Here is a 12,466-nt window from a genome sequence, read left to right as displayed (position 1 = left end):
ACTCTCATGGAGAGGTAGCTCCAGGGACAGGATCAGGGGTTCCTGGGGTTGTGCTCGGGCCTGCGCGCCCTCACAGGGGCATTGATCTCAACCCCAGATATCCCACCTCAGTGCCCATCCATCTACAGTGAGCAGGGAGGCCGAATGGACCTCACGTCGGCGGAGCAGCTGCCTCTCGTCTCTGCTGGTGCCTCTCAGGATGCTTCGGATGAGGCCAGCAGCTCTTCCGCCCCTCTGCCAGTGACTGCGGCACCCAATGAGGCTGCGACGACTGGAGAAATGCCAGCTGCGAAGCTGGCAGCTCCCTCCCAGGCGGGGCCAGCATAGGCTCGATGGGTCAGAGGACGTCCGCCAAGGTCATCGAGGCTAACAGGACATCTGAGAGAGCAGGCTGTCTCAGGTGCCAGTGCCAGCGAGGGGGTACCACAAAGACATAGCACCAGCAAACGTAAAATGAAGGCACCTTAGGCACACCCTGGGTTCATCACTTGTGGGGTTTTTTGTTGGCCCCCCTATGAGTTCCTTCTGATTGTGTGTGAAGTGCAACACCATTTTATTTCTGTTATGTCAAGAGACTTTTGTTACAGCATTAAATTTATGTCGTCTAGGATGGCTGGTGGTGCCTCTTTTCTTGGGCAGGTACATGGATTCCTGAGATTTGTTGAGTGATTTGTGCATAATTTACATTTATTGATTGGGCCCATTGTCAATGCCCCTATCCAGACAGATTTTGCACTAAGGTCTCCAGGATGGAGGCTACAGGCCAGGCTTGTCCTGGAGGCCCATATGTGGTGTGCTAGCTGAAGGTTCATTGGATTAAAGCCTCCCGGATGTCCCTGCCTCCCTGGAGCATGCCCGGGTCAGCGTCTACTCCCTCAGCATTTCCCTGTGCATGCTTATCCTCAAACTCACTGCTGGACTAATCGTGTGCAGCCGCAGCCACTGCGTTGACGTCTTCATCATCCACTGCGTCACCCCTTTCCAGCACAAGGTTGTGGAGAGTGCAGCATTTAACCATTATCAGTGACACACAATCTGGGGGGTACAGGAGTACACTCCCAGAACGGTCCAGGCATCGGAAGCGCATTTTGAGAAGACCAATGGCTCTTTCCACCACAGCCCATGTGGAGGCATGGCTCCTAATGTAACGCTGCTCAGCTTCTGTTCTTGGATAGCAGAGAGGTGTCATGAGTCACCTTCTGAGGGGATAACCCTTGTCACCCAGCAGCCATCCATCCAGCCGGGCTGGAGCACTGAAGAGCCTCGGCACCTGGGAGTGTCTGAGGATGTAGGCGTCGTGGGAGCTGCCTGGGTCCCTTGCACAGACTTGTAGAATCAGCATCCTGTGATCACACACTATCTGCATGTTCATGGAGTGAAAGTCCTTCCTGTTGACAAAGACACTGGGCTCATCTGCTGGCACCTTGATGACCACATGTGTACAGTCTATTGCACCCTGGACGCGGGGGAAGGCAGCAATGGCCGCAAAGCGTCTGGCTCGCTGTGTCTGACTGGCATTGTCCCAGTGGTAGTGGATGAAGGTTAATGCTCACCTGAACAGAGCGTCTGTAACCTGCTTGACCCAAGTGTGGACAGCTGATTGGGAGACACCGCAAAGACCCCCCACTGACCCCTGGAAGGAGCCAGAGGCATAGAAGTTGAGGGCAGCTGTGACCTTCAGAGTCACTGGCATAGGGTGCCCACCCACACAGTTAGTGGAGATCTCAGGCCCAAACATCTGACAGATATAGTTGACTGTCTCCCTTGAGAGACGGAGCCTCCTTCGGCACTGCAACTCAGACATATTGAAGTAGCTGCTTCATCTCCTGTAAACCCTGGCAGCTGGATAGTGGCATCTTCTGCAGCCCCTTGTGTCTTGGACTACCTCTTGGCCCTGCACCCCTTGTGCTTGTGCCTGCACCTGTCCTCCCAAAGGTGGCTCCGTTGCAGGCTATATGCGCACTCCTGGCCTCCTCCCCCTTCTAGCCCTCCCTTCCTCCAGTGGAGAGATCACCTCCCATTCCCAGGCTCAGGGAGGCTTGCTGAAACCTACAGGCCCCAAAACAAATGCTCACTGAAAAGTGCTGACCTGAAGATTATGAGTCCACTCCAAGCAACTGTTATGCGTTTACAAGTTTTCCACCTCACACAGGTAAGTTTCACTAACTTCTGAGCAGTAACCATTAAATGTCTGGATTCGCGAACCCACTGAGCCCTCTCCTCCCACCCGTGGATGAGCTTCATGCAAATTTCTAATACCCGCTTGCTCATTGCGCCCGTGATATGAGCCGCAGATCCCATGGGCGCCCTTAAAATCCAGGTCAATTGGAGCCTCAAGGGCCTTAAGTGGCTCATTAATTAGTGGCGGTCACGCAATGGACATCATCACGCGTCCGCCCACTGAAATATCACGATGGCGCATGGTGATGTCAGGACGCGTGCCCTACGTCACCGCGCGTCACATTACTCATCGGCATGCAGGTCCCGCCCCCTGCACAATGGCAGAAAAATTCTGCCCTGAGTTTAGAGTCACATATAACACTTAAAATTATTGGTTATGACAGTTGTGTAAAGTATCCCCTGGGATTTTTAAAATTGCTCCGCTTTACCAACTGCGTTGATCATAACAACATAGATAGGCTCTGTTCTTCCCACCTTTAGATTATACAGCGAATAGATATTACTTCAGGCTTTTCAACACTGTTTATCTTATTGTTTTTTGGCTTTTGTCTAAAAGTCTGCCTGATTCTATCTTTACAGTGTCTCATGGGGTGTCCATTACGATGACAGAAGAAACATTCAATCTTTTTAAACCGTTTTTCATTACAGGGCTGTCTGCCTCCACCTCTGTCACTATTATGCCATGTTTTTGCTGCAAAGTTTTTCTTTTTAATTTGCCATGGGTGGTGGCTGCTTCCTGCTCAGAACAAAGCTCTGCACTTTCACGTTCTCTTTGGTTGAGGCTCCCCGCCCAACATGGAGGATTTTGTGCTCCTCAAATGGCCTCTGAGTCTTACACTGCGCTTTCCATTGCAAGAGCGATTTCCAATGCCTTCTGAAAATCTAGATTTGATTCAGCCAACAATCTCTTCTGAATCGCGTTTTCGTTTATACCACACACAAAACAGTCTCTAAGCATATCATTAATTGAAGTACCAAACTTGCAATTTTCGGTTAATTGCTTCAGACTTGCCACATAACAAGCGACTGTCTCCCCCTCAGCTCTACTTCTTGAGTTAAATTTAAACCGTTGCGTTGTCACCAATGACTTGGGCTGGTAATGGCTCTTTACAAAATTCACTAAATCATCAAAACTTTGAGTCTGGGGCACTGGGTGCCAACAGATTCCAAATTAATCTGTATGTCTTACATCCACACGTGGACAGAAGGATCGCGCGCCTCTTTTCCTCCCACGCAATGTCGTTCACCTGGAAGAAGAATGTGAGGCATTCAGTACAAAGAGATCAGTTGTCTGAGGCTGGATCGAAACACTCCACTCTTCCAAATTGCGGCATGCTCTAAGGAAATCACTTCGACGCTCAGAAGGAAATTTTCTTTTACTTCCGGCTGCCGTGCGAGGTATGGCCCGATTTCATTTCTTCTGGATTCCTTCCTTTTTTCCATGCTTTTTACCTTGTTCTTTCCATGATTTTTTTTGCTTTTGCTCTCGTCAACAGTTTGTTGGATCAGTGCCCTTGGTTTATTAGGGCTAAAGGATCCAGGTTGCACGCTTGTTTCGGGGTGGCCGATTTGGTAGAGAGACAGAGAACATCTGGAGATCATTATTAGAATAAACACATGCTGTTTTTTTATAAACTAAGCCCTACAACTATACTTGTGTGCTCACAACATAAAACTCTGTCTTCACTCATCAGTGACTAACTCAAGACTCTGCACATAGAGATAGCACGCACTAGTCTGCTATTGGATATTAAGATGATGTGGCCTTAAATTACAATGCTTGCCTTAAAGGTATATTACTTGTCAGATTACTACAAACAGCTTCTAATATTTTCCTTGGACAGTTGTTAAGCTAACTGGCCTGTAGGTTCCTGCTTTCTGTCTCTCTCCTTTTATGAATGAAGGAGTTACATTTGCTACTTTTCAAACTAATGGCACCTTGCCTGAATCCAGAGAATTTTGTAAAATTAAAACCAATGCATCAGCTACTTCACTAGCTACTTCTTTTAAGACCCTAGGATGAAGTCCATCAGGACCCGGGAATTTGTCAGCCTGTGGCTCCAACAATTTGCTAAGGTACCACTTCCCTGGTGCTTGTAATTTTCCTGAGTTCCTCCCTCCTTTCCAATTCCTGATGTACAGCTATTTCTGGGATGTTGCTTATATGCTCTATAATTAAGTTTGGCACAGAAAATGTGTTAAAATGGCGTTAGGGTCTGAATGACATCATAAGACCCCAAAATCTGAATTTCAATTAGACTCATGTTTACCTGGTTTTAAGTTAATTGCAAAAGGACATCTCGTTATACCATCCATTAAGGTAACTCTTCTTCAGTATAACTGACAAGCCTTATGGAGAGCAAATAAGGTAAAAGTCTCAACATTCATGTAAGTGTCTATGTTACAGATCCATCTCCCTCACTAACTATAACACTGTATATGTTATTATTCCATTTCATCATTTCTGATTTTAGTATTATTTATCCTCTAATCTGCTAAACATTATTAGAATTTGTGTGCCTGTGACCTGTGAAGATGTGCTACGCTGGGAAATATGTGCAGATAATTGCAATTATATTCATATACATATATCTATTATTCCCTATTTCTTCTGCACCAATAGATGCAAGTATGACCATGTTCAGAAGAGAGCAGTGCAGACTGATTTCTTAATTCAAGCTCCAGGTCCACTGTGCAACTAAAGCAAGCTATGTCCAGTCAAACTGTGCCACAGTTAATTTATATTGGCTCAGAGAGTACGTTACATGTTAATGTCAAAGGCTAGGGCTCAGAAATAAAAAATGGCAAATAAAAAATGGCAATAAAGAAATCATGACACTGGGCTGCAAAAAATCAGGAGTTGTAATCTTGAGCAATCATCAAAAGCTCTAATATTGATTTAGAATGAGCAATAGGGTACTAGTTGGTGACAGCTCATGGAGGACAAATAAATAAAAAGTTAATCCTTTGAAATGAGTTTGGTAAAGAAGCAATTTTATGCTCATTACTAGCGCAGTCATATACTGGTTCTTCTGACAGAATCCTACCATCAGTATCTTTATACTAATTCAGTTCAAAATGACTATTTCTAAAGGCATGCCTTCAAATGCCACCACTGATCCAGGCACTATCAGTTGCAATGTCTGCTGATTACAAAAGTTCTTTCTTTCACTCTGAGGGAGCGTTGCGCATCAGAGATCCCCCTTTTTCAGTCAGGTATTAAACCTACCCTCTCAGGTGGATAAAAATGATTCCCATGCTACTATTTCAAAGAAGAGCAGGGAGATCTTCCTGATGTCATGGACAATATTTATCTCCCAATCAACATCACTAAAAACAGAATATCTAGTCATTCTGACTTTACTATTCATGTTACTTTGCTGTGCTCCTATTGGCTGCTGCATCTCTTAGGTTACAATATCTCAAAGGTACCTAAAGGTAAAGCACTTTAGGACATTCAGGAGTTGTAATCTTGAGCAATCATCAAAAGCTCTAATATTGATTTAGAATGAGCAATAGGGTACTAGTTGGTGACAGCTCATGGAGGACAAATAAATAAAAAGTTAATCCTTTGAAATGAGTTTGGTAAAGAAGCAATTTTATACTCATTACTAGCGCAGTCATATACTGGTTCTTCTGACAGAATCCTACCATCAGTATCTTTATACTAATTCAGTTCAAAATGACTATTTCTAAAGGCATGCCTTCAAATGCCACCACTGATCCAGGCACTATCAGTTGCAATGTCTGCTGATTACAAAAGTACTTGCATAAATGCAAGTCTGTTTATTCATCCCTCCGCCAGTGTAACTTGGGCAGCCAAACAGTGAAAAACAAGCATGAAAAGGATTCCTGTTGCACTTTTGCCAAAGCTACAGTTACTGAGTGAGAGGACCTCTTGGAAAAATCAGCCCAGAAAGGTCCATAGTTCAATTTGCAATCTGTGCTGAGGTGGCTCATTTTGGCGAGCGAGATGTCAAGTGCTCTTGAACTGGCCACAGGGAAACAAAATTGTCTCAGACAGCTGTCACCAATTTTCTAGCTGTTCAACCTGTTTACCAGACATGCTATCCAATTTTCATGCATGCATCATAGTTTTTGGCTTGTTTTCTAAGACAAGCAGTGTTCTGGCAAAACTCCATTGAAAGAAGAACTCCTGTCAGCCCTGCCTGTTCAATCAGTAACAAGTGTACTAGTCATGTCAGGCCTTATTGAATCAATCAATCAATCTGGGTGCATCATGGGGCAAGTGACTGAAACAATCTAAATCCAATGGAAGACTGGTTGGAGTAACTCTTTCGAGTACAAACCCGTTTCCATCTGTTCCTATTCAGATGAAGTTACATTGTTTCATAGTTTGCTATTGTGAGATTTGAACTCTTGATCTTGGGGTTACAAACCCAGTACCATAACCACTTGGCTATTTAGGCCAAGCCCAAAGACTGGTTGGAGTATTTGAACAATAGGGAACTGCATTCCTCCATGCATTCACTGGAAAAGAAATCTGCATTCAAGACTTTTAAGATATTACATAACTGTTATCAAAGCTGTACAAAATCAGTGAAATACTTGGTTTTGTTCTACCTCAACATCACCTTTCTCAATCCCTCTGCTGCCTCTGACTTATCAGACTCCTCACCAACATGGTATTGAATGAGGAGAAATTTCCACCAATTAAATATTGGAAAGACTGAAGCGATTATCTTTGGTCTCCACCACAAACTCCATTCCTTAGCCACTGACTTCATCCCCATTCTTGGTCACGGTCTGAGGGTGAACCAGACTATTCAGAACCTCAAACATCTTATTTGAGTCTGAACTGAGCATCTGACACTTTATCCCTTCCATCATTACGGCTGCCTATTTCCACCTCCATAATATCCCATCTCCACCCATGCCTCAGCCCATCTGCTGTTGAAATCCTCCTCTGTGCCTTTGTTAAATCTAGACTTGATTGTTCCAATGCTCTTCTGGTTGACCTCACTTTTTCAACCTTTCATAAACTTGAGCTCATCGAAAACTCTGTTGCCAATATTAACTCGCGCCAAGTTCTGTTCGCCCCTCACCTCTCTGATTGTTGATCTACATTGGTTCCTGGGCAGTCAACACCTCAATTTTAAAATGTTCATCCTTGTGTTGAAATCCGTCCACGAGTTCACTGCTCCCATCTCTGTAACCTCCTCCAATCCTACAATTTTCTGATATCTTGATGTTCCTCCAATTCTGGCCTCTTGCGCATTCCTGACTTCCTTCGCCACACGTTGGTGGCCATACCTTCAGGTATCTGGACCCTGAGGGCTTGCTGTCTCACACTCCTTCTTTAAGATGCTCCTTCAAACCAAACTTTGACCACCTTTTCTAATATCTCTTTGCGTGACTGGCATCAAATTTTGTCCGATAATGCTTCTGTGAAATGCCATGGATCATTTTTACTATGTTAAAGGCACTATGTAAATGTGAATTGTTGCTAGAACAAAATTGAAGGCTACAGTGGAAGTGCATAAAGATGTTAAAACTCTACAGAGCCCAGTGATTTTTATAAAACATAATTATTCTTGTGCTGCTGGAAGCATTGAACATCATTTGTATTTTTTCTCGATTAACGTGATGAGGAAGAGGTTTGGGGGTAACTTGTAGATTTTCTTTCTTTAAAGAGGCTTTAACTAAGATTGCTCACCCTCATTGGGGGATTAGATGCATTGGGTAGAGTCCATGACAGTGCAAGTTACTGTTAGAAGGAGTAAGTTGGCCTCCTTTTACTCTGTATTTTAGTCTTTCTGTTTATATTTACATTTGTTGCTAAACATATATGTGTGTGTGTGTGTGTGTGTGTGTTACTTGAAGAACACTGGAGGTATAAGGATTAAGCAGCAAATTCTTTGTTTAGCAAAATAAGAGTTAAGCTCAACACAACTGTAAGCATAACAAAAGAGCATCTCCCCCCTACAGCAATGATATGGACCTCTATGCAACATGTATGTGTCTTGCTTACATAATACCACAATATGAAACAGTGTCTTACTCCTACAGCACTCACCTTTTAGTGTGGCCTTCTTTAGTACCTTCATAGCATAGAGCTGCCCAGCATCAGAGCCTTTTATTTTCTTAACAAGAAATACCTTAGACGAAGAAGATAGAATAACACGTCATTGAAGATTCTTTCATGGAGTGAATAGTGAAAGATTAATCCTTATGTGTGAAATACCTCACACAAATCAATCTTTTCCACTTACAAGGAAAAACAGTATATCATTTATGCCCTCATGCCTGTCCTTCCATTCAGTTGGATCATGGCTGAACAATTCCATTTTCCTGTCTTTACTCTATATTTCTCCATGCCTAACAAAAATCTATTGACCTCAGTCTTGATCATTTCAATTGGCCTGTAAAGATGAGGATTGTTTTGTTTTCAATTTAACTTTTGAATCTGTGGCTAACGAAAAGGACCCAGTTTGTAAGTTATTCAACAGATGTTTGTCATTAACCAGAACCCACAGACTTATGTCTAAGAAAAACACTAGGAAACAAGCATAGAGCATCAAAAAGGTCATGACTTTAGATACTGCAACAAATGACCGAAAAGTCCCCTTTTATGGTAGTAAGGTGACATAAGACTAAGGGCCAGGTTTTCGTGCAGTCTTGGACCTTTAAAAGTGGTGGGTGGGACCCAGATGTGGAAGTCCCACCTCATTTCTGAAAGATCCATTTTTTGTCAGCAGAGGCATGGCAGTGCATGGTAGTGTGGGAATCACAAATTGATGCAGTAAGCATAAATGCACTTGAAGGTCAGATAAAATCTGAGTGCCATTATCCAAAGATTTTTAAATAGCCTGTTCTTCAAACATTAGAAAAACAGTTTTAATTGTCATAAGAGTTAAAGTAAAACACTGTTGGATTGCTTTGATTGACAAGCTGTAAGTCAGAAAAAAATTATTAACATCTCTTCATGTAGTTTCAATAGAGCTCTTTACTGACATTTTCCCGGGGCCATTATTATGCCACTATGAATGCCTGGCTGAATTTCAAAATCTAAATTATCTCAGCAGGGGGTTCTGAGTTTGCAGTTTGACAGTTTAAAGGGGGGTCTGAATAGAAGTTTGTTTTCATAAGAGATTAAGCACTTGAGATTTAAATCTTTGGATGGAATTCATGAATGGGAGTATTTTTCACTATCAAGCGTGTAGTTTTGCCTTTGGTGGATACTGGTTGAGTGGCTATGGAGGTTGCATGGAGGTTGTGAAAGGGCATGTAGGGTGGGTGAGGGGCATGAGTTGGCATGGAGTGTGGGTGGGGTTGAGGAGATGTGAGGTACGGAGGGCCTAACAGCTTGTAAAACAAATGGGAATAAGCCCCAGTGAACTGAGCTGGGGCTTCTAACCAGCCCACCGTGGTACTCATTTGACCCCATGGCTTCCGTGCTGTTTCCGGGGTCGGTGGGCCCGAATCTGTCCTGCCCTAAACACCCACGCCCCGCTCCCCCCACAACATTGGAGTGAAAGTTGTACGTATCGAGGCACTTCCAGTGAGTTGGGAAATGTCCTCACCTGAGCTGCCTGCCTCGGTAGTGAAAATCTGGCCCTAAACCTCAGAATTGTTTAAAATGGAAAACTATCTGTGCAATCATCAGAAATGCTAACAAAATGAAGACAAGGTAGAATCATTTCAATGGGCACTCCTGGCCCACCCAAAATTAACGATTTGGTCAATCCATGTTCTGAACTGTATTCCACAAGCAGTATTACATAAAACTATTCTTCAGGAATTGAATAAAGTGCCTTCTAATCTTGGTACCAGCTCACATGGTTGTTGTGTCTGATGAAGGTTAGAATTATGAATCGAATTTAATAATAGTCCCATAGACCAGGCATTCATAGATCTTTGAGGAGCAAACTCCAGATTCCACCGAGCTTTGTGTGAAAAACTACATCTCAGCCGGAATCTTCTGTTCTGGAGTCCGAGTTCGGTAGCTGGCAAGAGAGTGGTTATGATGTCCATTGGGGGCGAGGGGGCATGGGAAGGCTGACCACATGCAATCTTGCACTGATCAGCTCATAACATATGCATTGGCAAGGTGCTTGCAGAATCTCGTGGCAGGGGCAGGCAGGAAGCTGCCATCCCTGCCATTACCTCAAGGGGTCCATGGTCCAGGCACTGTATTTAAAGGGCACTCGGACAGCTTGCACTATCATTTCCACCTTTGCCTGTCCCCTGCTCCACCCTTCCCTGCTAACCCTTCCTCCCTTCCTTAGTCACCCTCCACGCAACTTGTACTGCCACCACCTGGTCTCAAGCATAGGCTGGCATTTACGGGTGCTCACCAAAGAGGACAATGCAGCATCAACTCACCATTAATCATGGAAGAAGTCTACCTCAACAGGTGCATGCCACTTATGAGCAGTCATGAATGTGAACATTCTACATTTTCGCTGGTGGGGAACTTAATTTGAAGAGGGAACTTAATTCCGGTGAGTTGGCCTTTTAGTGTGCATGTATGACATGCTAATGCATGCAAAAGGGCTTCCCGACATTGTTCGTCGGGAAGCTCAACCCACATTTAAAGCTCCTTGGACTCAATTGCTAAAGCTCATCCTCCCATTAGGAAACTGATTTTTAGCCTCCTGCCAAATTAACTTCCCTCGCCTGCCAAGCCTCCCACTGCTAGCGGGACCGGAAGATTCCACCCCTTGATTTCACTCCTTAATGCTCTAAATCTAATTTTAAGATTGTGCCCCTTGTTTTGGATTCCTTCACTAGATCAAATAGCTTCACTGTATTTATCCTATTAAATCCATCTATTATTTAGCAGCCCTTGATTAGATCACTCCTCAGCCTTCTAAACTCAGGAGAATACAAGACAAATTTTAATATAACCCTTTACCCTGGTGTAATTCTGGTGAATCTGTACAATGCCTCCAATGTTAATATATCCTTCTTGAGGTACAATACCCAAAACTGAATGCACTACCTCAGATTGGATCTGAAAAAGGCTCTATGCAATTGTAGCATCATTTTCTCTTCTTTGTATTCCAACCCTTTTTAAATTAAGTTCAACATGACATTAACCTTTTTAATAATTTACATGCGTTCATATGAATTAGGAACAGGAGTAGGCCACTTGGCCCCTTGAGCATGCTCCGGCCTTCAATAAGATCATGGCTGATCTGATCTTAACCTCAAATTCCTTCCTATCCCTGATAACCTTTCACCTCCTTGCCTATCAAGAATCTATCTGCTTCTGCCTTAAAAATATTCAAGGACTCTGCCTCAACCACCTTTTGAGGAAGAGAATTCCAAAGTCTCACACCACTGAGAGAAAAAAAAATTCCTCATCTCTGTCCTAAATGGGCGACCCCTTATTTTGAAACAGTGACCCCGAGTTCTAAATTCTCCCACATTCTTTCCACATTCACCCTGTCAAGTCCCTTCAGGATCTTATATGTTTCAATCAAGTCACCTCTTATTCTTCTAAACTCCAGCAGATACAAGCCCAGCCTGTCCAACCTTTCCTCATAAGACAACCTGCCCATTCCAGGTATTAATCTAGTAAACCTTCTCTGAACTGCTTCTGATGCATTTACATCTTTCCTTAAATAAGGAGATCAATATTGTACACAACACTCCAGATGTGGCCTCACCAATGCCCTGTATAACTGAAGCATAACCTCATTACTCTTGTATTCTATTCCCACTGCAATAAATGATAACATGCTGTTAGCTTTGCTAATTACTTGCTGCACTTGCATCATAACCTTTTGTAGTTCCTGCACTAGGACACCCAGGTCTCTCTGCAACCCAGACCTCTGCAATCTCTCACCATTTAGATAATATGCTTCATCTTTATTCGTCCTGTCAAAATAGACAACCTCACATTTTCCTACATTATACTCCATTTGCCAGATCTTTGCCCACTCACCTCCCCTAGTTATATCCTTTTGTAGCCTCCTTATGTACTCTTCACAATGTATTTTCCTGCCTATCTTTGTGTCACCAGCAAATTTAGCAACCGCACCATCGGTCCCTTCATCCAAATCATTTATATAAATTGTAAAGAATTGAGGCTGCAGAACTTATTCCTGTAGCACATGACTCATCACATCCTGCCAACCAGAAAATCACTCATTCATGCCAAGGCTCTGCTTCCTGTTAGCTAGCCAATCTTCTATCCATGCTAATATGTTACCACCGACACCATGAGCTCTTATTTTCCACAATAATCTTTGATAAGGCACCTTACCAAATGCCTTCTGAGAATATCATACAGTACATCCACCGGTTCCCCTTTATC

General features: G+C 43.5%; 1 protein-coding gene across 1 annotated transcript in view; it reads right to left on the bottom strand.

The window, feature by feature from the left end:
* rps6ka2 (ribosomal protein S6 kinase, polypeptide 2) overlaps nt 1-12,466 on the bottom strand; it is a 240,953-nt gene that overhangs the window by 214,426 nt on the left and 14,061 nt on the right. The window contains exon 2 of the mRNA XM_041206960.1: nt 8,219-8,300. Within this exon, the coding sequence (XP_041062894.1) occupies nt 8,219-8,300 (82 nt within the window). The remainder of the gene's footprint in view (nt 1-8,218; nt 8,301-12,466) is intronic.

The sequence above is a fragment of the Carcharodon carcharias genome, chromosome 2, assembly GCF_017639515.1.
Source record: "Carcharodon carcharias isolate sCarCar2 chromosome 2, sCarCar2.pri, whole genome shotgun sequence".
Taxonomy (NCBI): Eukaryota; Metazoa; Chordata; class Chondrichthyes; order Lamniformes; family Lamnidae; genus Carcharodon; species Carcharodon carcharias.
This window is presented reverse-complemented; position numbering and strand designations above follow the sequence as displayed.